The following is a 25,287-nucleotide window of genomic DNA, read 5'->3' as shown; positions in this document are numbered from 1 at the left end:
GTCAGGGCATGTAACATGGGACATGTACTCAGCGCAAGGAACACGGCCCATGAACGCTCAGCGTGTGTTCTGTGAGCCCACCCAGGGCCGCACTATGAGAGGGTCTCTTCTCCCTCGGGGCCCACAGCCTCCTCCCTCCAGCCCCCTGACGGAGGACCTGCTGGGTCCAGCCATCCTGTAGAGCTGGGGGGGGCCAGTGCTCCTCTCTGACCTGCCTCTCTCGCCCGCACCGTCGTGTGGATGACCGAGGAGGTCTCTGGTGGCGGCTTCATTCTCCCCAGCCACGGTCCCGCACCTGCCTGTACCCCACGCAATCCCCTCTCAGACCCGCGCGATCCCCTCGGCCCCCAACACGCCTCCTCCCCTAAGTGCCCTCCCGGAGCGAACGTCACCCCTAAGGCTCCTCACACGCACCGCCGCCGCCCCCTCCCTTCCCGCGCAGCCTCCCCCAGCCCCGCGTCCCCACCGGCCTCCCCAGGCAAAGCGGTGGGGGGCGGCCGCCCATACGTCGGGCGGGGCTGCGGGGCGGGCGGGGCGCGTGCCTCCGGCTCCTATAAAGGGCGCCACCCGGCGCTCGGGGCCACCGCTGCCGCCCCGCCGCGTTCGCAGCCCCAGCCCGCCTCGGACGCGCCGCCGCTGCAGCCATGGGTCGACAGAAGGAGCTGGTGTCCCGCTGCAGCGAGATGCTCCACATCCGCCACCTGCTGCTTCGCCAGGCTCTGGCTGAGTGCCTGGGGACCCTCATCCTCGTGGTGAGTGGAGGGACCCGGAGAAGCCCTTCTCTCTCCAGGCCCCCGCGCTCCGCGGCCCCTCTGTTCACACTGGAGGGGCTCTTTTTCAAGGCTGGCGCGCCCCCTCTCCCTGCTCTGCTCCTGGCTGGGGATCATCAAAGACCACCTTGACCCATTCCAGGGTGGTCTTTCCCCTAGCTCCCATCCCTGACAGCTCTGACTCGTGCCAGAGGGCAGCCCTTACTCCACTGACAGCTCTGATGGGTCACCCTCTCACCAGGGCCGCAGCCCACAGGCGGGGGGCAGTGGTCACCCCCGCGGTCTGAGACCTCCAGGGTCTTCTCCTGGCTCTCAGCTCCCCAGGTGCCCCGAGTCCCCGCTCTGGGAGGCAGTGGAGGCTTTGGCAAATGGGCCCCTATTAGATTATTTGGGTCCTGGATATCTGGTCCCTAATGAATAATTAAGCTTCAGAAAGTCCAAAAGTTCCCGTGATGTGAGGACAGTTCGCCACGGGTGGGGGCAGAGGGCGGAGGCCACACAGGTGCAAACAGCAGAGCTGGAAGAAAGGAAGATCCTGAAGATAAGGAGGCTGTGGAAGGCAGCTGGGCCCCGGGGCACAGAGGACGTGGTATCACTAAGTCACTCGTCTTGTGCTGAGTGGCCCCCAGACACTGTCAGTCACCCAGACAGATGCTATCATCCTCTGTGCCCAAGCACTCTGAGTTACTCCCCAGCCTCTAACTCAACCTCTGAGTTAGTTTGTGGGTTCTCAGAGTAGGCCACTTCCACTACCTGGGTCACTCCCCAGTCCGTTTACTCCCTGGTTACGAGTTTCGTCCCTAGCTTGTTCCTGGGTGACTTTGTTTGTATTTCTTGGGTTTGACAACCATTTTCAGTCTCCATTTCCTGTCCTACCTACTCTCTTATTTTCAGCCCCTCATGTGGTCACACCTGTTTTCTTCTGAGTTCAGTTGCTTCATTGTGGTGAATGGGTTATTCCGTCCCTGCGCCAGCCCTAGCTATAGGTAATGCAGGCCAGCCAGCCCCCTGTGGACTAGGAAGCTCAACTAGAGGCAAGTAGGTAGAGCTGGGGTGGCCCAAATGGGTGGTGGTGGTAGAGCAGGCTCCGTGGCGAGAGAAGGTCTTAGACTCACCTTTGGCTTCCAGGAACAGCAGGGGAGAAGCCAGGTGGGGCACTTTATCCACAGCCCCTCACAAGACTAGTGACCCTACCCATCTTCCCCCTCCCTTCTCTCCCCAAGCCAAGAAGGGAAGAGGGGGGAAGAGAGGGGCAGGTGCTTTTCACCCTCCCGTCCCAGAGCCTTGTGTCCCTCACTCCCTATCTGATTGATGGTCCATGCCCCTGTCCACGAGCAGCCAGAACAGGGGAAGTTGTCTTCCACATTCACAGAAGGGCCTCCCTAACCCCTCTCCCGTCTCAGTCAGCCTCTCCCACAAAGGAGCAGTCAGTCAGGCCTTGCACTGAGCCGCAGGATCATTTGGCTTATCCTCAACCACAAAAGGAGGGTGTTAACTTCTGTGAAGGTGTTCAGGCTCAGGTGAGTGTAAGGCATCTGGTGTCAGTGAAAAGCAGACTCTCCAGGGTGGCCCGGAGAAGAGGGGCTAGGCCTGGGAGAGCCCCGAGTGGTGGGTGAGGGCTTGCCTGCGTACCTCTGTGCTCTGGGGACCCAGAGCCTATGGTGGCAGGATCACGGCTGGCCTTGGGGGGAGGGTGGCCCCTTTCTCTGGGGTGCCTAGCAAGGCAGGGAGTGGGGGAGAGGAAGGGAAGGAAGAAGATTAGCCCCAAGGTGGCGGAACTGGCTCTGACAGCTTCTCCCTCCAAGGTCTCCTGGGATGAAGCCAGGTTTGGGCCTCAGGCAGGAAAAGAGCGGGGGCCACGGCCTGCCAAGCCGGGCAGAGTGCCCCGGACCCCCATGGGCCTCCCCCCACCCCCACATACTCCCAGTCTCTGATCTTTGCTCTCACCTGCCCACACACCTTTGCCCTGCCATCACTGCTGCTGGCTTTCCCACCCTCGCTCAGTCCTTCTGAGGGATGATAACCAAAATGCTTAGCGACCCAGTACAACAGGACACTGACCCGTCCAAATGGACAAGGGCCCTTAGCACGAGTTTTGGGAGCTGCCCGCTGACTAGAGCTAACACTTGTAGTGATGGGGAGGTAGAAGAGGGAACCCAGGGCAGGGCCTGGAGTGAACAGCTTTAGGGGACACTCTGGAGGCTCAGGGCAATAGCTCTTTGTGTAGGGTACAGAAGCATTTTTACATTTAAATAAGAGGGACAGGATTTCTCTACTCGCGGCACATCAGGGACCTTAGTCCTCTTGAATCCCCCCATCACCGGCAGAAACCTCAGAACCAATCTCCCCACTCCAGTGCCCTGCTGCGGCTAGTGAGAGGGACCACTGAGATCATTGTCTTAACCACTCCACATCTGAGTAGGGAACCTGGACCCCTGAGGGCCAAGAGGTCAGGGTGGATGGAGAGAGGAGGCTCTGGGACAGGAACAGGGGCGGGGCAGGGGCTCTGACGTTCCAGATTCAGGAGAAGTGGACTCCGCCTAACCTCTGGCCTCCTCCCTATTTCTCTGTGCCCTGCGCCACCCCCACCCACCCCCCACCTTCGCCAAAGCTCTTCTTTGGGACAAGGAAGGAGGCAAGTACAGGTGGGGGATGAGTGAGAGCCTTCCCACTTTGTGGGCCGGGCCTGAAGGGCTGCTGGAGAAAGTGTGCTAGGTGAATGCTGCTCCCCTATACCGCACTCGTACTGAGATTCCAGAAAAATCAGAGAAGACGGTCCAGCCATCTTTGGGGCTCCCAGTTGTAGACTCTGCTTCCAGTCCCTTCCATAGGGCCCTGTTAAATTCAAGTTCAGGTGCTGTGGGTGAGAGGGCATGTCTGCTTATGCTGCGGGCTACAGTTGCCACAGGAGGGGTGTGGGTTGGCTTCCCCTGGGAAGGGCTTCCCTGTCCTCCAGATGACGGCAGGTGGAGGCTGCTGGATTCACCCCTTCCCTCTGGAGTCACAGAGTTGCTGGGCCTCACTCTCCCTGCCTGGTTCTGTTTCTTGATACAGATGTTTGGCTGTGGCTCCGTGGCCCAGGTGGTGCTCAGCCGGGGCACCCACGGTGGTTTCCTCACCATCAACCTAGCCTTCGGCTTCGCTGTCACCCTGGGCGTCCTTGTGGCTGGCCAGGTCTCTGGTAAGGCCTTGCTCTGCCCTCAGTCGTTACCCTCAAATGGCATTCCCACAAGGCGCCCAACTGGGGAATGGGGTGGCAAGGGACATTCCCAAGGGCAAGGCATGGCCGTGGCCTCAGCTTCTCTGAGCTTTGGAAGAGAAGAATGGAGAAAGAACTTGATACTTTGAACCTTTGACTGTCACCTTGGAATCCGATTATCAGAGTTGGCCTGTTACATAGTCCAACCCACCATCTGGTACAAGAAAACCCTTCTCTGCACCCGTGCTTACGAGGGCCAGAGAGGGGGAATATGAGGTTAGGGATCCTGGCCTTCCCACTGCAGCAAGCTACGGTGACTAAGAGGTCCCATCCCCCCTCTGCCCAGGGGCCCACCTGAACCCTGCTGTGACCTTTGCCATGTGTTTCTTGGCACGCGAGCCCTGGATCAAGCTGCCCATCTACACCTTGGCTCAGACGCTGGGAGCCTTCTTGGGTGCTGGGATTGTTTTTGGGCTGTATTATGGTGAGCATTCCCCACCCTGCCATCCTCCACTACCTCCCTCCCTCTGCTTGGGACCTGTTGGCACCAGGCCTTTTGATGACAGACAACTGGGGCCTGCCCAAGCCCCGGGCTCATGACTCACTCATTCACTCACAGGCCCAAGGTGGGGGGCACAAGGGGAAAGAAACAAGTTGGGCAACAATAGAGTCTCAGGCTATCCACCCCCCACCCCCCCACCCCCCACCCCTGCCCGTCCACAGACTCCTGAGTAGTACAGCAGTGACGTACTCACCTGTGATCCCCCAGGAGGGTGGGCCCAGCCTGAGACTGGAGAGCGGGTCGGCTTCTGCCCTCACCCACTCTGGGTCTGATCTGTCACCAGATGCAATCTGGGACTTTGCCAAGAATGAGCTCATAGTCTCGGGCCCCAACGGCACAGCAGGCATCTTTGCCACCTACCCCTCTGGACACTTGGACATGGTCAATGGATTCTTCGACCAGGTACGGGCCAGGGAACCACGAGGGGAACACAGGGAGGAGGACCAAGCTGCTCAGCTGCTTGTGCGTGGCTGGCGGACAGGACTCCTGGTCTGTAGCAGGGTTTCTCAATGTGTGGGGACACCTGCATCAGAATCATGGTGGCGGGCATCGGCATATTTAGCCAGGTCCCCAGGGGATCCTTTTTGCATGCTCACAGTCTAGCACCACTGCTGGAAAGAGCTGAACTCGGGAAAGGGTCAGACTGTAGGAGCCCGGGGACAGAGGAGGGACCAGAGGCCGGGATCGCAGCAGCTCCTCACCCTGTCCTCCCCACTCCCCAGTTCATTGGCACTGCCTCCCTCATCGTGTGTGTGCTGGCCATCGTTGACCCCTACAACAACCCCGTGCCCCGCGGCCTGGAGGCCTTCACCGTGGGCCTGGTGGTCCTGGTTATCGGCACCTCCATGGGTTTCAACTCTGGCTATGCTGTCAATCCCGCCCGGGACTTCGGTCCCCGCCTTTTCACCGCCATTGCTGGCTGGGGCTCTGCAGTCTTCACGTGAGTGCAGCGCCGCCCCCCCCCCCCCCCCCGGCCTGCCCTAGCCTGATACCCCTCTGCTGCCCACCCGCCCCCGACCGCCTCTCTGTCTGTCCCCAGGACCGGCCGCCACTGGTGGTGGGTGCCCATCGTGTCTCCCCTCCTGGGCTCCATTGCGGGTGTCTTCGTGTACCAGCTCATGATCGGCTGCCACCTGGAGCAGCCTCCACCCTCCACTGAGCAGGAGAATGTGAAGCTGGCCCATGTGAAGCACAAGGAGCAGATCTGAGCGGGCAGGGGCTACCTCCCCGCCCCTCCCTTGAGCATCCCCAGACTGTGCAGGGGCTGCTGCCTAGAAGCCTTCACGGGACCCTCCCAGACTTGAGAAGCTCCTTGTCAACTCCCACTCCAGTGGACAGCCCCCTTGGGGATTCTCCCCAGGACGCTCCCCAAATAGGCCCTTAGGACACTGTCTTTAAGCTGTGGTGGGACAGGGAGTAGGGCCAACATACCCTTTGTCTCCCAAAAGGAAAATGGGCAGTGGGCGTGTGAGTATGTGTGCACGTGTGTGGTTTCCAAGATACTCAGGGCAAGGGACCAAGTGGAAAGGATTCTAGCTGTTGGGGGGAGACCAGAGGAAGGGGAAGGTCCATCTGTGGTGTGTCCCATCTGCGAGTGAGGAAAGTGTGAAGAGTCTGCATGTTTCAGGGGGCTCCATATGGAGAAGGGTCCAGATATATGTGTTTCTGAGTATGTGTGTGTATGTGCCCTTTTTTCTAAGTAGGGAGCTTCTCTAGGCTTTGGGGGAGGAAGGGTGGGGACAAGGGGGTAGGGCTGGGAGGAGGAGGCCACAGCCCAGGTATGGAGCTCTGGTTGCATATAAGTAAGAACAGAGAACGTAGTTCTGTGATAATGTAGGCATGAGGGGTGGTGGGGTGAAGTCCAGGTCGTAAGTTTCATGCTTGCCTTTTTTTTAAAAATACAGCAGATGTTACAGTTTTAGGGATGGGGGTTGGGAGACTCTGCTTAAAATAGGGTCTTCAGTCCTTTAATCCTCCACTCAAAAAATGTACTCTTTTGCCTTTTATAAAAAAAAATAATAAAATGTGTTCCTAAAACTGCCAGTTTGCTCTGCTTTTGTTCTGGGGCTAGCTGAGGAGCTTCATGGTGTCCAGCCACAAATACCAGCAAGGGTGCCCCGCTGGCGTCTCCCCTGGCCAGGGTACCCTAGGGCTAGTAGTTGGGCGCCGCCGGGGGGCGGGCAGGGCAGGGGTCAGTCCCACAGATGGGTCAGAGGGCCTTTTCACCAAGCCTCTCAGCTTGAACTCAGTGGCCCCACACTTTCCCCCAAGCTTCCATCCTCTTGCACAATGAGCGGCATCTCCTTCCTGACCCCTGCACCTACCCATCATCCCCGGAAGGCGGGCTTGAACCTGGCCTAGAGAAAAACGTTTTCTCGGGCAGAGCTGCCCAAAAGGGAGGACTACTATTCACGAAGCAGGCCAGTCAGACGAGGGACCTGTACAGTCTTTTATAGCTTGCCGCCCTTTAGGGTCTATCACCTCCACCCAGACCTCGGCCACAGCCCCCTTAGCGGCCTCCCCAGCTCCGGGCTTGCCCCAGCCAGACTGTACAGCAATCAAAGGGATCTTTCTGACACCACTGTTGAAAGTGGGCTTCTTTCCATGGCTCTGCCCACTATCCAGACACAACCCCCAATCCTCTTGCATTCGGGGCCCCCAGGACCTGGCCCATGGTCCCTACCTATCCCCTCACAATGGTCCATTGCCGCCAGACTCCTCTGTGCCCTTCCGTGCCTTCCTCCCTTTGAACCTTTGCTAGTCCTCACTCCCTGAAATCCTCCTGGTCTGCTCTACTGTCTCCTAGCAAGTCATCCTTGCTCCAACCCCACCCTCCCACCATTTTCCAGTCAGTCATCTGAACTCAGGGAGCATGGCTACGTTCATCCCCGCCTCCCCCTCAGCTCAGTTTTTCAGTCTAACGCCTCTGCTGCCCGCAGGGCTGAGGTGGGACCACTGACACTGGTGTCCTGACTGTCCCCAGGGAGGCGAGGGGCTCGGCGCACCTGAGCCCAGGAAGCTCTGTCGGGAAATCGTGTGCCCCTTCCCACCTTCTCTTTCCCTACCTCCTTACCAGATCCTCTTCAAGTTTCACTGGGAATAAAAGGAAAGGCGGGCCCCAAGCTTAGCCCTCCTGCAGAGTTAACCCCATGGCAGCCAGAGGATCCCTGGGTCTGGCGGGAGAAATGTGGCTTTTAGAGATTAAGCTGGTGCTCCCCAGCCACGTCATAGATGAGGGGACCTGGCCCAGAGAGGGTGGGTGGCTACTGCAGGGCCACACAGCCAGGACTCCGGTGGAAGTGGTGATGGGAGAAGGCAGCTCCATCTGAGGTCTCCAACCCCTCCTTGTCCCCAGCTCCCAAGAGGTGTGTCTGGAATGTTGGAGAGACCTGAGCCAGAGGGAGTGTCCCCTTCCCAGGCCCTGGGGGGAGGAAGGGCCACCCTTGGGAGGGGAATGTGGTTTCAGAATTTCATTCCAGCCACACCAGTCCTGCCTCTGGGGCCCCTACCCTGCCATCCTGCCCAGCGTGCCCCATGCCTTCTCAAATCCTGCAGCCCATCCCTACCAGTCAGCCCCCCCGGGGGGTGGGAGGCCTTCTGGTGCAGTGGTTCAAGAGTGGTCAAACCTGGATTCCAGGTCCAGCTTGGCTTTTCTCCACCTGTGTGACTTTGGGGTGGTCATTTTTCTTTCCCTGAACCTCAATTTCCTGTGAATTGGGAGATATTAAGAGGAGGAGGTAGTGGAAGATAATTCATGAAAAGGACTTAGCAGAGTGACCATCGGATACTAAATAGTCAATAAAATGTCACCTTATGATTTTTCCTGCAGAATTGGGGAGGAGGGGGTGGAGGTGGCGGAGAGGTGCTGAAGGCTGTTTTTTAAAGGTCATTGAATTCAACATCCTCTTCCGCCTCAGATTCCTTCCACGGATTCTGAATTTCCTGAGAGGGGGGAGGGGGAAAGGGGGTGATGGCTAGCTGTGCCCTGACTTGAGGAGGCTTTCCGACAGGGATCGAAGGGAAACACGAGAGGGTCACGTGCATAAGGGTAGAGGGGCTGGCAGCGCAGGGAATGTGTTAGATGGAGGGTCAGACCGCCAGAGAAAGGGTCAGGCCTGGCCAGGCCCGGGGCAGGGAGTCAGGGCAGGGGCCGGTAGGGACGCGAACCAAGCAGCAGTGAGCTACCCCTCCTGGCGCAGGAGGGAAGCTTCCCACCTCCCCAACTCATGTCCAGGCTCTGCCTCTCATTAGTAGTTCTAGCTGGTAACAAGTTCTAGAAAGAAATGTCTTATCTCCTTTAGAAAAGTATCTTAATCCACTTTCCAGGCTGGGCGTGGAGGGAGAATCGCCCTGTGGGAGGGTAGATAGATCCCACGCCTCGGCTCTGTCCTCCCCGTCGAGTCCTCTCCACAGCTCACTTTGGAGTCACCCATGTTTCTTTAAAGCTCTAACTTGTTTGGCTTGAAATCAGCCTCCCTGAAACCTGAGCTCAGTTCCTGTTTCCTGTTGTGCCTGCCTCTGTGTGTGCATACACGTGCAAGTGTGCATTTCTCGGTGTTTCTGGGTGGGGCTGGCTTTTAGTAGGTCTTACTAAGTCTCTGTGGCACTGTGACTCTGGCCAACCACATCTCTGCCCCTTTCTGTGTTTCTGTCACTGCCTGGCTCTTTGTGTCTGGATCTTTCTCTGTGTGCCATCTGGTGTACCTCAGCCCATCTCTGCGTGTACCTAGGAGTGACTCTCCTGCCAGCCCACTCCCGCTCGTCTTAACCCCGGGCATGCCTCCTCCTTAATTCCTGGTAATGAGCTCCCTCCTCCTTGCAAACTCTTTCCCCTTGATTTTGTTTGTCTGAAAACCTGGGTGGGGCTCCCCCTAGGCTTGGGGAAGCATGGGTGGGGTAGAATTGGGCGGGGTGGGAAGGGGAGAAGAGGGATGACTCCAGCCCAGACAGAGACCCCAGAGGCCAGAGGTGCCCCTGATCTCCCAAGGAAGGGTCTTTGGGGGTGCTAGCCTAGGCAAGGCTCTGCAAAGCCTCACTGGGAGGAGGGAGCCTGTTCTGGGGTGGGTCCCTGAGCTGTGGGCCAGGGAATGCTGGCCGTGCAAAGGGAGGAGAGACTGAGGCACTGGGGCCCTCAGGGAGACTGGAGGGGGCTCACGCAAGAACACCTCTGAGTCCTAAGTGGGCAGCAGCTGGGGGTGGCCTCCTCAGGGACTCAGCGTCTCCCCGCCTGAGGCCTCAGCCTTTCGTGCCAGGTTTATCTGAGGTAAAGGAGAGAGGCAATGGGAACAGGCTCTTTCGGGTCTCTTGGCTCCTTGGCTGTCCCAGAGTGGCGTGAAGGGGAAACTGAGACCCCGAGTCTCACTTGGGATCATAGAGCAATGCAGCATAGCCTGCACTAGAAGCCAGCATCCTGTCCCCAACCTGGCTCCCTGTAGCCCCTTTCCCAGACAGTACTTTCCAACAGCTCAGGGAGCAAGGCTCTGGGTCTAGATCACCAGCCCTTCTGAGCTGTGGGCCTTAGGCATGTGGAGGTCTCCATTCCCCCAGATCCCATCTCTGGCCTGCTCTGTGCCTCAGGAGGCTGATATCTATGGGGTGCACCCTCGGGGCCCTCTTGCCCCTGGCTTACCTTTCGCTTTGGCAAGAAGGAGGCACAGGCAGGAAGCCAGAGGGCAGGGAGGGTGGAGTGGGGGTGTGGGGGAAGGTCAGGGCCTTCATGTCTTTTCCTGGGCTTTCACTGCATCCCAGTACCACCGGTCTCTTCAGCTGCCTGCTCTTCGTCCTCAGGCCTGAGGACTACCCCTTGTTGGTTCCTGTGACCCTGACCCTGCCTCTGTACATCATCCCATTCACAAGCTCATGTCAGTGAAGCCCTCTGAGGACGTATTGGTCCTGCTGGATCCCTGACAGAGTCCACCCCTCTGTTCTTTAGTTTCTTCATCTGTACAATGGGGCCAGTAATGGTACCTCACTGGGTTGCACAAGGTGAGGATTAAGTGAGTTAGTACACGGACACAATAACGCCAGAGGCAGCAGGAAGTACTGCAGAATAGAGAATAATGGTATTACTGCTATTGTTTTGTCACGCGTCCTTGTGAGCTCCCTGTATACTGCGGAGAAGGAAAGTGTGACACCAAGCCAGGCTTAGAGTGAAATGCCTGAATCCCCAAGGCCATCTCTTCCAGCTCTGGGCTGTTTGCCGCTTCTGGGGGCCTTAGTCAGCCAGGGAGTCTAGTCCCAGTCCCTCCAATTCACTTGGACCCAGCTTTTCCTGAGAAGACTGGGGTGAGGGGAGATGGAAGCCAGAGACCCCTTCCCACCCTGGCTCTTCTCCAGAAAACTCAGGCTCCTGAGAAAGGGAAAGGTGGCTTGGGTTGAGAGTGGTTGTAGCAATGAATTAGGGGTTCACAGGGTGGTATATTTGGGATCAGGGGAGAGAATAAATCCCAGGGAGGTTGAATCCCAGGGAGAAGCAAAATCCCAATCTGTGTTTCCTAGCCTTGTCTCACAGCCTTATCGGGAAGTCCTTCCGCAGGTCTCACTGCTGGCTTGCTTCAGCTCCTCAAGAATGAGGCAGACCAGGACAATTAGCATGATCCTGGTGGCCTTTTCTAGTTCTTACTAGCACACTGGGAATTCCAGCAGCTTTTGGAGTAGGGAAAAGATCCTTGCATATGGTCAAAGCACAGGAGGCCCCGGGGGTGAAGGCCGGGAGGCACTGGTCAAGGTTGCTGGTGGAATGAGGTTATGAGCAGGCTGTAAAGTGACTCACCTGATCCCTCTCGGGGTCCCTTCCCTTGACCACCTTGGTCATGCCTTCAGGTCAGAGTGAGGTATGGTGTGGTGCGGAGAAGGGGTAAGGGTTACCTTTCCCATCCCTAGAGCTCTCTGGGGACAAAGCCTTAAACCAGATTTAATCACCTTGACCAGCTTCTCCAATCTCTGGCTCTGGTGTATTCCCACCATCCTCTAGCCTCTGTGTTCTTCTGGAAGCCTGAGACTAGGGATGGGCCTTTGCCAAGCTTCCACACTGCTCTCAGAGCCAAGTAGGCCTGGCTGGGAGAGGCTGGGTGAGGGGAGAGAGAACTCTGGGAGCCCCGATAATCATCTGGACATGGTCCACCTCTTGTCTCCACGGAGACACCCCCCATAGCCAGGGAGGCACCTGGAACGTCCTGCCCACCACCCTCATCCTTTGCCTCTCTGCTCAGGGTCACTGCCAGGGCCTGGCCGGAAATGGGCCGAGGGAGGGGGGGAGGTGGCCTGGCCAAAGCCAGGAGGCAGGCTGCTGGTCAGAGGGAGCTCTTTCCTGGTAGAGGTGGCCTTTAGCTGGAGGATCCTTAGTTCCATGTCAGGGGTGCGAAGGGGAGAGTGACCACCGCCTGTGGATAAAATCTTCCCTTTATTGGGAGTAAGGGTTTGAGTCTGAGCCACTTTGGGCCCTTAGACATGCATGTGTGCCCACATACACGTGAAGGTGCGTCTGCTGTGACCAGGGAACATGGGGTGTGTGTGTTTATGCTCACACAAACACATTTACACCCTCACTCACTCACGGACACCCCCCCCCCACTCACTCCACGCTCAACCCGTCTATATCCATGCATGCACACTCATATCTGATATTGATTCACACTCATCCATGCACTCAGATGCTCAGACACACTTAGAACCACTTATGTGCACTCATGTATGCACATAATCATATGGACACACACATTTATATTCCATGTCCTTACACTTACACACACTCACAGTCATGCATGCTCGCTCACTCTTAAACACACACTTACACAACACTCACACTCAAATAGACTCCTACTCGTGGATGCCCAGAGCCACATATTTGTGGATGAGGGCAGCAAAGGCAAAGGATGCATCTAGCAGGCTGGAAGTGTTGGAGGGGGGGCAGTGCAGAGACAGGGGATGAAGAGATGGGGGTCACAGGATGTGGGGTTGGTCTGGATGTGGAGTTCAGAAGTCTTTAGGTTTTGGGGTCACAACCCAGATTTTCAGAGCCAAGGGTCAGGAGGCAGGAAGTTTAAAGAATGTGACTGAGAGTCCCAGTGTCTGGGCAGGGCACAAAGTAGCTGTTGACAAACACTTGCTGAATAAGAGAACAGCAGGATTGACCCAAACGTCCCATTTCTTTTTTTTTTTTTTCCAAACTCCCCATTTCTAACCAGTAGTGCTGCCTGTCTGTCTCACAGAAGTTTAGAATCCCAGGCAACCAGACTCACAACCCCAGCATCAAGAGTCACATGCTCTACCGACTGAGCCTCCAGGCACCCCTTTGGGCATGGCTTCTAAACCCAGAGACACCTAACTGCAGAGAGAAACCACAGCAGACTTATCTGCCTGCGGATGAACAGAAAGGGACTAAGCTCTGGGCTGTCCCAGAGATTTGAGTCTATCCAGGAAAGAGGGGACCTGTAGGAGTCTCTGGAGGTATGCAGGATCAGGGAGACCAGTAGAAACTCTGCCGAAGGCTCCCAGAACCATCTCATGTGTAATGTACTATCTCTGGGCTTTCTGCCAGAGGTCTTGGGTTTATTTCATTCGTTTGGTTATTATTTCATCAAATAATTGTCGAGGATCTTTTTTGTGCCAGGTTGTGGTAGGTGCCAGGAGTACTATAATGAGCAAGATGCATATAATACCAGGTAGGAAGTGTCTGGATGCAAAAAAAAAAAAAAAAAGTGGAATTCTGACTCAAAGTGGCTTAGGCACCGATGGGAATGCATTGGCTTACATAAACTGAAAAGTCAGAGGAAAACTTGAGGCGAGGCTTAATCTAGCACTCAGGTCCTTTCTCTTTCTTCCATGGTGTCAGCCTCATTGGAAGCCTTCCAGCAGGGAAGAGGGAGCATCGGCATTGGCTTCTCCACGGTGGCACCTTTGTCTTGGCACATCATCCTATTCAGCACCTTAGCCTCTGGCCACATCCCTGGTTCTCTTTCCCTTCTCATCTCCCCTCCTCACTTTCTTCCCCTTGGTATACTCTAAATTTTGCTTTGTTTTGCTCAAGTATTCAACTGAGTAAATGTCTAAAGGGTCACCAGCACAGGTCCTGAGATTTCCTTTAATGGGACCCACTCTCCTCAGGGTTTGAAAAGCAGTTTGCGGCCCCTTCCCCACCCGCACCCCACCCCCATCACAAGGGAATAGCACTCTCTCGATAATGACTGCCATTTCCATGTCTATTCCCCAGAGCAAGCTTCATGGAGACAGGGAGCCATGGGTCTGGTTGTAAAAGCTAGCCCCTGGTATGCTGTAGGGGGCTCAATAAATATTTGTGGGATGAATGCATGGGATTATTCAGACACCTCCGCCCCCCTTGAGGCCTGCCTTCCTTTCTCTCTCTTTCCAGGGAATGGTTATGACCAAGCATTAGAAGACCCAGAAACTTTTAATGGGGTCAGCTGTGGAAGATGCTGGTGGAGCACACACACAAAAGTTGTGTTCTCCAAGGAGAGGAAGGTTAGGAGTTCTCCGTGGACCTCAGATTGGTGTGGATGTGAACCCAGGAGGGAGGAGGCAGAGATGACTCTAAGGTTCCACCCCTGGGTCCCTCGATGGGCCTGGACACAGCTGGGAAGGGCACCCAGCCAGCCCCTCTGGCACTGGCTCTGCCTGCAGATCTTATCTGGGTCAGGCTGCTGCGTGGGACTGAGTCATTGGACCTGCGGCCTAGAAAACAGTTCTGATGTGGAAATGGGCCCAGACGAGCGAGTGGAGTGGGTGTCTCAATAGTTTGTCACCAGCCTAGACATCCTCACGACTCACGCTTCCTGTCATCCCTGGATCACCTTCATGGTCCCCACTCATCTCTGACCTTGTCACTCATTTGTCACTCTCACTGTCATCCCTGCGTCAGAGCCACTGGCCCTTTCTTAACCGTGCTGCCACTTAACCCAGTTCCCATCATGGTGTTACCTTCTTCAGCTTGCCACCGTCCCTGTCCCATCGCCGTCCGTGCTCAAGCCTGTTGCTATCTGAACCAACCCAGTCTTCTTATCACTTGCCTCTACCCCAACCCTGTTACTGGTTAGTTCCACATTCATTTCACCTGTCACCTTGAGGTCACCACCTGTTCCTGTCATCCTGGTCACCTCTGTCACCACACTCCTCACCACCTCTCCCAGTCCGCATCACCTGTAAGTCCTCTGGACTGTCATCGGTTCCCCTTGTCCCCTCTGTTGGTTCACCAGCACGGCCCATCTCTGCCTCCCCCCGGTGCTATCATCAGCTTCCTCCTTCTCTCCACTCCTCTTCTAGGTCCCCAGAAGTGGTGTAGACATCCTCAACGTGTGCGCCTCGGAGCCTTCGCCCGGCCTTTCCAGCCTCCGGCCTCCTCCAGACTTCCCTACCTGGGACTGCCATGCTGCTTCCCTGCGTGCTCTGCCCTGGCACTCGGCTTTCACCCCGGGAGGGGCCGGACCCCGGGGCCTGGCACTTACTCCCAGGGGCCCGGAAGAGTACTGTCAGAGGCTTGCCAGGAGCCCTGACTCTTCTCTCCCCGCCACCCATGACATCTGGCTATGCTTCCACCCAGCCTGGACCTAAAATCTCCATTTATTAAATTGATTATTATTTCCCTTTTTAGAATTCCCCGATGCCCCCGCAGACTATTACCTATCCCCTTATGAAACACTCTCACGGCCCCCCAGGACCTTGACACGTCACACTTATGATCAACTGCTTTTTTGTATAATCATGTGTGTAAGGCCATCTTGCCCACCAGACAGGACACACTGGGAAGGCAGGGACCGGGTCTGTCTAGGCTGCTGCCGGTCCCCAGAGCCTGGCACAGTGCCTGGCTTCTGGTAGGGGCGCAGTGGACATCTACTGAGTGAATAAATACTATTTATTGAGTACTTAACAGTGCCAGACACTGTGGTAAGTGCTGTACACATATTAACGTTCATTCTCTGTCATGTTTTGGTCTCCCTTTTCACTTTATTTACTTTTGGGCATTTCAAGGGCTTTTAGCTGATTTGGCACAAGCTCTTTTGACAAAGTTCAAGCAGAGAAGCACATTTCCAGTTACTCATCAGAAAGTGAGGACACTTAGAGAAAGTCAGTTACTCACAGAACAAGGAAAAACACTTCCTTGTAATTAGGGCAAAGAGAATTGCAGCTTGTAACGCTGCTTCTCGATTTCATTTTTCTGCTCTCTGAGGGAGGTGGAAGAAGCTGGGGGCTAAGGTGAGGGGGCCGGGGGGTACCTGAAGAAGATCCTTTCTCATCTCTGGAAAACAAGAACTAGATCCTCACCTTACACCATAAAACTTGATGTGTGTGTGTGTGTGTGTTTTCAGATTTATTTATTTGAGAAAGAGAGAGAGAGAAGGGGAAGGGCAGAAGGAGAGTCTTAAGCAGACTTCGCACTGGGCATGGAGCCCAACATGAGGCTCAGTCACAAGACCCTGAGATCATGACCTGAGCTGAAACCAAGAGTTGGTTGCTCAACCAACTGCGCCACCCAGGTGCCCCCAAACTGATGGTTTTAAGAGATAAATAATAAGGGGTTAAAATAAAGCTGGATGTTTCTTATATCCTTTGTCCCATATATTTCATCCCTGGGAAAATAATTGGAGATGTAGACAAAGCCTTTGCCCAAAGATCTTCATTGCAATGCTATCTATACCACTGAAATATTGAAATACAAATATATATTTATGAATGGAAAAAAATACAAAATTTAAAAGTTGAAAAGACAGATGAAATAAAGTATTGTTTGACTCTTAGTTATTGAAATCATAGTCCTGAAGAGTTCATTATTCTATAATCATGGCATTCAGTGAAAAGCGCATCATACAAACAGGCTTACATGGAACTGTTTTCAATTATGTCAACAGAGTACTCAGAGGGCGCCTGGGTGGCTCAGTTGGTTAAGCGACTGCCTTCGGCTCAGGTCATGATCCTGGAGTCCTGGGATCGAGTCCCGCATCGGGCTCCCTGCTCGGCGGGGGGGTCTGCTTCTCCCTCTGCCCTCTTCCCTCTCGTGCTCTCTGTCTCTCATTCTCTCTCTCTCAAATAAATAAATAAAAATCTTAAAAAAAAAAAAAAAACAAGAGTACTCAGAAAGATCAAAGCGTGAAAAGGAGCAAAAGGATTAATAGGTGTTGTGTGGTTTCTGAATTGTGAGCCATTTATTTTTATTTCCTGTAGTTTTTACCTATCTTTGATGGTCATTATCACTTTGATAATACAACTTATGCACTTGTAAAAATAACAAGGGGCTCCTGGGTGGCTCAGTCACTGGGCATCTGCCTTCGGCTCAGGTCATGATCTCAGGGTCCTGGGATCAAGCCCCGCATCGGGCTCCCTGCTCAGCGGGAAGCCTGCTTCTCCCTCTCCCACTCCCCCTGCTTGTGTTCCCTCTCTCGCTGTGTCTCTCTCTGTCAAATAAATAAAATCTTTAAAAAAAAAGATTTCATTTTTTTTTTTAAAGATTTTATTTATTTATTTGAGAGAGAGAGAGCACATGAGAGGGGGGAGGGTCGGGAGGGTCAGAGGGAGAAGCAGACTCCCTGCTGAGCAGGGAGCCCGATGTGGGACTCAATCCAGGGACTCCAGGATCATGACCTGAGCCGAAGGCAGTCGTTTAAGCAACTGAGCCACCCAGGCGCCCAAAAGATTTCATTTTTAAGTAATCTCTACACCCACCATGGGGCTTGAACTCACAACCCCGAGATCAAGAGTGGCATGCTCCACCGACTGAGCCAGTCGGGGCCCGTTCACTAATTTTCATTTTAATTCTTCAGAGTAACCCCTTCTTACAGAAAGAGTGTTTGGGGGGCGGCCTTGATCTGCAAAACCAAAAACCCTCACTCACGTGAGGACACATTGAAGAAGCAATGTGAATTTGAGCAATTCTTATCAGAAATACGAAAACAAGACCTGATTGTGTACTAAACCTGCTCCTCCGCCTCTGACTCCCACAGTCCTTCACTCCCCAGCACACTTGCGGGCAGCCCAAACCCTTTCCCATCCCTGATGCTACTCTCCTTGTTCCAGGCATGGCTTCCTGCCTTCGTCAAGCAGCTGCCTCCTGACCAAGTTTCTCTGCTCCACTCTTGCTCTTTCCACCCAAATTCATGCCTTCTGAGCTATGGCCACAGTGAGCTTTCTAATACTCTGGTCTACCCTGCCATTCCCTGTTTACAGCCCTTCAGTGGCTCCCCATCACTCTCAGAAGCAAGTAAGTACAAACGGTTCACGATCTGGCTCAGGCCAACTGCTGTCCTCACCATGATCCCACCCTATCCGGCCACACAGAATTTCGCTGTTGGCATTACCCAGGCTCCTTCTGGGCCTTTGCATGAGTTGTCTTTTCTTCTGGGGAAAATGATCCTTTCTGCGCCACACTTCCTTGCCTAGCTAACTCCTCACCTCTCAGCTATTGAAGTAGATGTCCCTTCCTCCACGAAGGCTTCCCTGATGCCACCCTGAACTAAGTTCGGTCCTCCTCCTCTCAACTCCCACAGGCTTCTGTGCTTACTACCTCTGATATGTGCATTGTACCTTCTTATTTTACTCACCATTTCGCCTACGTGCCTTGTGAGCCCTCCAGCTTCGGGACTGGGACGAGCTCTCCACTGCACACCAGGCACCTCATCCTTGGTGGGGCTTCCAGGGCTGCTATTGATGAAGGAATGAATAACAAATACATCAAGCACTCTTGTAAGAATTGCTTAATATTTCTAATAGGCATAGAAGTAGACATTCAGGAAAAGATGTCCTAAAAGGACCCATAAATTCTCCAAAGGAGGTGAAATTGTCTTGTGATCAAAGAAATAATGTGGATTTGATAGGCCAGAATTCGGGGGTGAATTTGTAGTTAGGAACAGTGGGAGGGGGGCAGTGGGAGTGGTTCCCCCCCATCTGGGAGAAGTATTTTATTACTGACATAGTTTGGAATTACCATCGATGGTGATGAGAAGAAGAAGCAGGATGACTTTTACTCAGTTTTACTGTTTTTAAATTCTCTGCTGCAACTACACCCTCTCTGCTTGTCCCCAGGTAGTGCTGCTTCCATCCTGTCCCCGTTTAGTACGCCCCTGGTAAGAGACCCTGATTACGGGGCGCCTGGGTGGCTCAGTCTTTAAGCATCTGCCTTCGGCTCAGGTCATGATCCCGGGCTCCTGGGATCGAGCCCCGCATCGGGCTCCCTGCTCCGCGGGAGGCCTGCTTCTCCCTCTCCCACTCCCCCTGCTTGTGTTCCCTCTCTCGCTGTCTCTCTCTGTGTCAAATAAATAAAATCTTAAAAAAGAAAGAAAGAGGGACGCCTGGGTGGCTCTGTTGGTTAAGCGTCTGCCTTCGGCTCAGGACATGATCCCAGGGTCCTGGGATCGAGTCCCACATTGGGCTCCTTGCTCAACAGGGAGCCTGCTTCTCCCTCTGCCTGCTGCTTCCCCTGCTATGCTTTCTCTCTCTCTCTCTCTGACAAATAAATAAATTAAAAAAAAAAAAAAGAAGAAGAAGAAAGAAAGAAAGAAACCCTGATTACAGAGTGACCTGTTTTCCTCCCTTTAGCACAGAGCCCGGAGTGATTTCACAGGTGTCCAGCCTCTGAAAACTCTGCTGGGCAAGGTTGTCCTCGACCTGAGTTGGGACCCTTCTGTGACTCCTCTGGCACCCAGCTTCCTCAGGGGAACCCTGTGAGTCTGCGGCAAGGAGGCAGGGATGGGGGACTATGCATGGGGTCCAGCCCCGGATCGAGCCCTGTCTCTGCCACTAGCACCCCTGAGGCCTTGGGCTGGCTCCCAGGGCCCACCTCTCAGGTCCTTCCCATGGCTTCACTTTGCTCATAAAACTGAGGCGTTTAGTGACCTGGGCCCTGGGGTCCTTCATGGGACTTCCCAAGCTGAGAAAGGGTTGTCAGCCATGGGCATGACGGGATGTTGCTCCCTCAGGCTCCCTCTTTCTGTTCCTCTCTCTGACCTGAGTGAGACACTCTACCACAGGGGACTCGCTGGTTTGGGTGCGTCAGCCAGCAGGACGGCGGGCGAGTCTGGACAGGTGGACAGTAGAGCCTGGGCTCTGGGATGGGGTGTGTGCATGTGTCGTGGAGAGGGGGGAGATGAAGTGTATCCCAGGCAAAGGTCAAGGATGGGAGAAGTGGCTCCAGCAGGCCTTCAGGAACTGCAGAGACAGAAGCTGGGTTGGGCTAGGCCCTGGTTGTACCATGGGGCTCCGGGGTGGAGAATAGTCCTTTAGTGAGGTCACTTCTAGGGTGGGAGCCAAAGGCCCTTTCTGGGAAGGAAAGGTGATGTCATGAAAGCAGAAGGGATTCAGGTTAGACTGTAGGAGGGGCAGGTGATGGTGGATCAAGGAGCATGAGGTGCCTCTTTAAGCTGCTTCCCAGAAGGGAGGGGAAGAGCTGTAGTACCTAGCCCCTCCATGGGAGAGAAGACTGTCTTGTTAGTAGGCAGGGGAGGGGGACAGGATGAGCAGGGTAACAAGGTAGCCTGTAGCCCTTAGGCAGGGTTTGGGGAATTCATAGCTGAAAAGGAAGCCCTGAGACATCTAGGGCTTGGGTCAGACACCTGTCAGCCCTGGATCTCAGTTGTTCTTCAGTGAAACGGGAAGAGTTTTCTTGGTCCTTGCCTACCAGAGACATAGTGTCCCCTTACGTGGTCACCGAAGACCAGGGAGTCTCTGTTACAAGTTACTTCTGAGGTCCTGGGAGCTAAGAGAAAACTCAGCTGAAATTTGGGCTGAGTGGGGGAGAGATGGGGGAGCCTGAACGTAGTGCTTTTGGGGGCAGAGTAGTGCTTTTGCATGCAAGCAGCCTGATCAGGCATCCTCACCTGAAAGCTCCCACGACAACTAGGGAACATTCTCACCCTGCGTTCCCAGACATTCTGAGCCCCTGGATGAAGCCCCTCTCATCAGACCCCCACTTCCCTAATCCTGTCTCTTTCCCCCAGTGTCTCTCTGCAAGGATTCTCAACCCCTCCTTGTTTCATCCCATGAATATTCACTGAGTGCCTTCTATCTGCCAGGCATTTTCTAAGCCCTAGGGATTCACAGGTGAACAAGAGTGTTGGTTCTTGTGCTCATTCCCTCCCTCCCCAACCCAGAGGGAAAACAAGCCAGAAAGTAAGTGAGGTAGCTTAGCCTTCACTGGCTATGAAAGAGAGAGGTGCACACGGCCGTGGGAACCCAGAGGAGGCCCTACATTCAGCCCAGGAAGGGTCAGGGCAGAGGTAAGGGACCAAGTCTAGAAGGGCCAGTTGGCCTTTGCTGGGGAGGCTGTGGGGGACGGTAGAGGCAGAGGTTCTGGAGCCATCCCAATAGGCTCACAAGAGCCAATTGGTACGTTTTCAGGAATTTTTACAAACTGCTTACTAAACACAGCCATTATTAAAAATTAAATTATAGAAATTATTTATTTTAAGATTTTATTATTTTTTAAAGATATTTATTTGAGAGAGAGAGAGTGCATGAGCAGGGAGTGGGCAGAGGGAGAGGGAGAGGGAGGATCTCAAGGAGACTCCCTGCTGAGCATGGAGCCCAACATGGAGGGGGGAGCTCGATACCAGGACCCTGAGATCATAACCTGGGCTGAAATCAAGAGTCAGATGCTTAACCAACTGAGCCACCCAGATGCCCCTTAAGATTTTATTTTTAAGTAATCTCTACACCCAATATGGGGCTGGAACTCACAAGACAGAGATCAAGAGTTGCATGCTCTTATGACTGAGCCAGCCAGGAGCCCCTAATTATGTAATTACTTAAAACAAAGGTAATAAACACATCACTTTCTAATTGTTATTGCATTTTACTATTGTGTATGCTCTTGAAGGCATTTACATCAATTGTACCTTTTTAAAACTGTATTTACTTGTTTATTTAAAGGATTTTATTTATTTATTTGAGAGAGAGACAGAGAGAGCTCTAGCCGGGTAAGGGGCCGAGGGAGAGGGACAAGCAGACTCCAAGATGAGCACAGAGCCCTTATGCGGGACTCGATCCCAGGACTCTGAGGTCATGACCTGAGCCGAAGTCAGACACAACCAACTGAGCCACCCAGGCGCCCCTGTACCTATTTATTTTTAAGTAATCTTTACACTCAACGTGGGGCTCGAATTCATGATGCTGAGATCAAGGGTCGAATGTTCCACTGACTGGGGCAGTCAGACGCCTCTATTTACATGAATCGCATCTTTAAGATGGAGAAACTCTACAATGGTGTGCTACTCCGCACACCTTCCCAGCTCCTTGTTCAGTGATGTCATGTAGGTAGATGAGGTAGCTGAGGCACAGAGAGACTAAATAACTGGCAAGCAGCAGAGCTGGGATTTGAACCCAGGAGTCTTCAGAGACTATACCTCAACCATTAGAGGTCACATTTTCAGACTAGGAAGATAGTGAGACCTAGAGTAATGTTTTTTATCTTAATGCACACACAAAGTTGACCATATATTTACAGACATGCCTGGAATATAGTAGGAGCTTGAGGACAGTCTTCAGACCCAGCAGGACTTGAGTCATTGGTAACAGATTATGAGGAGCCAGGGTAGGTGGGCTTTTCCGGCTTCCTCCATTTGCTGGGTGATGCACTCACCTGGGATGCCCTGGCCTCCCGGTTCTCTGTTTGTGGATTGTGCCTCCATCCTCAGGGAGCTCACATGCTCAGGGACAGACCCCTGAGCAGGAATACATAGGTGGGGGGCGCCTGGGTGGCTCAGTCGGTTAAGCGTCTGCCTTCGACTCAGGTCATGATCTCAGGGTCCTGGAATCGAGTCCCGCCTCGGGCTCCCAGCTCAGCAAGGAGTCTGCTTCTCCCTCTCCCTCTGTCCCTCCCTCTGCTTGTGCTCTATCTCTCTCTCTCAAATAAATAAAATGTTAAAAAAAAAAAAAAAGGAATACACAAGTGGGAGAGGGCAATGAGACTGCCCAGGCCCAGAGTGAGGCTCTTGGCTCAAGTTTTTGCAAAGCTAAGAGGAGCAAGAGGTGTGAATTATCACCGACAGGGAGGGTTTCCATGGAGGGGCATAGATAGAAGGCTTGGGTTTGGACAGGGAGAGGAGAGACGGTAGGTACTGCTACCATCTTGGTTTTTCCCACAGGGCATCTGTATGACAGAAGTTCGGTGGTAGCCTTTGAGGTACAGTGACAGACAGCTCAGCTGCAGATACATATATAAAAAATTATTTATATATATTATATGGATACATAAAATTGAAATTTGAAAGGAATAGAGGTGCCTTTCTGTGGAAGTGGAGGATTGGGGATTGCTGGAGGCTGGTGGCAGGGCGGACCCCACACAGGGTGTTGGTTCCCTGAGGCCACATCTGTCAGCTTGGGGCTTCCCATCCTGCTGGCTCAGCAGGTCCCACAGGTTGGCAGGTGACTCATCCCTCACCCTCACATGACCCAGGTCCAGGAAGGGGCAGGGGGTGTATAGAATGGAGCACCTGCGTGCTCATGTATGTAGGGAATATGCTGTGTTACATGCTTGAGTCGGAGATGTGTGCCCATGTCTGATTACGTACACAGGCTGGTAAGTCCCTGGGCACACAGCCACGGGAGCTGGGCAAAGATGTGGGCCACAGGTGTGGAAGGTGGGCGCAGTATGAGGCAGGGGTGATGTGAGCACCCAGCTCACCCCAGAACACATGTGCATGAGCGCAGGTGTCTCGCTGAAAGACAAACGCAGCTTCAGAGCCTGGTGAGCCACCGGAGGAGGCCTGGGTGGGTGGTGGGTGAGAAGGTTCTCTGATGACAGCTGATCCTCGCCAAGGAGGGCTTGGCTGGACCAGCTGGCAGGGCCGGGCATTCTAAGCCCATGGTGACAGCAGTGGTGTTCCCTAAGCTTATCCCTTAAGCCCCTGGCTGCAGGCCAGGGTGGCTTCCCCATCCTAACCCTGAGAGGACATGCACATCCCACATGCCACACAGGTATGTCAGGAGCAGTGAGTGTCTCCCATCCTCTCTGCAGGCAGGAAGGACAGAGGGTCTGAGAGGCGTCTGCTCCACTGGGATACGAGGAAAGCATGTCAGCGCCGGGTTGCCCATGTCCCTGGTTTGGGTGGCACCGTGTGTGCTGGCATGCAGTGTGCGTGCATATCCACGTCTGGGTGTGCTGGCCCCTGCCCTAGCGCCTGGGGCCTGGGGCCGCCTCCCATCATGCTCCACGATCTGAGAGATGCTTCAAGGGGGACAAAGAGCCCGGGCCAGCCACCGGGAAGCCGGGGCTCTTCTCCAAGCCTTCTCGTAGTGCCTTTGGGGAGGTCCCTTTGCCCTCTCTGGGGCTCAACTTTCTCACTGTAAAGTGCACTGGGGCAGTAATCCCTGCAGGGCCACCTCTCGAGGCTGTTGGGTGACAGATTCTCATGGAGGGGTTGGAAAAGTTTGAGAGGTTTGGTCCTGGGGCTTCACAAGGGAAAGGGCGGCACTCCCTGTGTCGTTCAGCTATAGGACTAGGGGGTGAGAGCAGGTAACAACCTCTAGGGGACCTGCACTCTGCCCTACAAGGGGTGGTCAAACCTCCTGGGGAAGTGAGGTGTTTGGAGTTCTGGGGCTGAGCTTCAAAACCAATTAACGCTACAGGCTAGGACCTGCCCTTGGTGAGGCTGGGAAAGTCTATCTACCCATCCCTGCACCTCCCAGCCCTGCTTGCCTGCTGGAGGGGAACAGCAGTGCCCCTAGACCAGCTCACAGCTCACTCTCTCTTGTCTTCCACCCCCTCTCACCCCCACCTTCGTCCCCACCCCCAGCTTGCTGTCTTTCAGGTTCACACTTCTGAGTTCAGAGTTTTCATCCTGGGGCTGTAGGCTTAGCCAGAGCAAACAGACAGCACTGAAGTCAACAACACAAGAAAGGAAGCTGCAGGTGATGTGGAAAGAAAACTTGGAAGCCACAATGAAGGTGTGCAGGCTGGCAGGATGGAGTGATGTGTCTCCATTCAGAGCAGCACCCTGGGGCTAAGGCTGGTCCTGCCAATCTCTTGTGGGGTGTCTGAGGAGGGGTGCCTCCAGTGGACTCAGGTCAAAGAAGTGAGGTTAGATCATCAGCTGGGGGTGCTAGTGCCCAGACTAATGAGTGCTGTAAAAAGGATGTGGTGGCTAGGGACAGGGGGTGCTTCCGACCACCCCCCCTGCCCCGGGCTCCACAGTTGCTGCTACTGATTCGCAAAGCAAGTGAGAGGCTACTTGGAGGCCAGGATTGTGGATGGAAGCAGGGCAGGGAGGGAGTAAACAGTCTGGAACAGGAGCAGGATTGGAGTTCGGGCTCTGTGCCCTGCCCCAGCTGCTCACCTCAGGGCTCAGGATCTTGGAGCCATGAATTCCTGGGATTCCCAAAACATGCTCCCTTGCCCCACCCACGGGCATAGCTGCCTTCCCTGACAACCTATTTCTCTCCACTCAGGGCAGGTGGAGCTCAGTTCTCTTAACATACATTTGTTGTGCACCTGCTATGCACAATATGCTGTCCGGGCTGGGGCATCCCCAGTAGGCTGCCTGCCCTGGGCCCTGTCATGCCTGGATCCCCCAGATGCCTGGGAAGCTGACTGCTTGTTGATGGAGCCAGTGATTGCAGGGTGCCTGGGGCAGCCCCGCCCCCGGACCCGAGAGGGCAACCGGGGAGTCAAGCCCAGATTGCTGAGCTGCCAGGATGCAATGGGAAGGGCTGAGAGCCCAGACGCACCTGGCTGGAGCAGCCTGGAATCTGGGTGGAAGTCCATGGGCTGTGGTCTTGCTGTCTGTGGAATGAGCATCGTATACTCTGCGCTCAGCCCT

At 54.4% G+C, this 25,287-nt stretch overlaps 1 protein-coding gene and 2 long non-coding RNA genes across 3 annotated transcripts in view; 2 read left to right on the top strand and 1 right to left on the bottom strand.

Moving 5' to 3' along the window:
* Nucleotides 1-574: 574 nt before the first annotated feature.
* AQP3 (aquaporin 3 (Gill blood group)) lies at nt 575-6,568 on the top strand. Its single transcript, XM_045882542.3, has 6 exons — nt 575-752; nt 3,825-3,951; nt 4,316-4,453; nt 4,815-4,933; nt 5,254-5,471; nt 5,571-6,568. Exons 1-6 carry the CDS (start codon nt 645-647, stop codon nt 5,737-5,739), a joined length of 879 nt encoding a protein of 292 aa, XP_045738498.1. The 5' UTR covers nt 575-644; the 3' UTR covers nt 5,740-6,568.
* Nucleotides 6,569-8,592: 2,024 nt separating this feature from the next.
* LOC129046048 (uncharacterized) lies at nt 8,593-16,608 on the top strand. Its single transcript, XR_008506734.2, has 3 exons — nt 8,593-9,328; nt 13,902-14,011; nt 14,810-16,608. It is a non-coding gene; the product is annotated as an uncharacterized LOC129046048 (long non-coding RNA).
* The window catches only part of LOC129046049 (uncharacterized), a 16,714-nt gene continuing 7,871 nt past the window's right edge, over nt 16,445-25,287 (bottom strand). The window contains exons 3-4 of the long non-coding RNA XR_008506735.2: nt 18,079-18,178; nt 16,445-16,586 (exon numbers count right to left, since the gene is read on the bottom strand). This is a non-coding gene — a long non-coding RNA (uncharacterized LOC129046049). The remainder of the gene's footprint in view (nt 16,587-18,078; nt 18,179-25,287) is intronic.

Source organism: Mirounga angustirostris, unplaced genomic scaffold, assembly GCF_029215605.1.
Source record: "Mirounga angustirostris isolate CCGP_5_RB_7025 unplaced genomic scaffold, mMirAng1.0.hap1 SCAF_15, whole genome shotgun sequence".
In the NCBI taxonomy this organism is placed as follows: domain Eukaryota; kingdom Metazoa; phylum Chordata; class Mammalia; order Carnivora; family Phocidae; genus Mirounga; species Mirounga angustirostris.
This window is presented reverse-complemented; position numbering and strand designations above follow the sequence as displayed.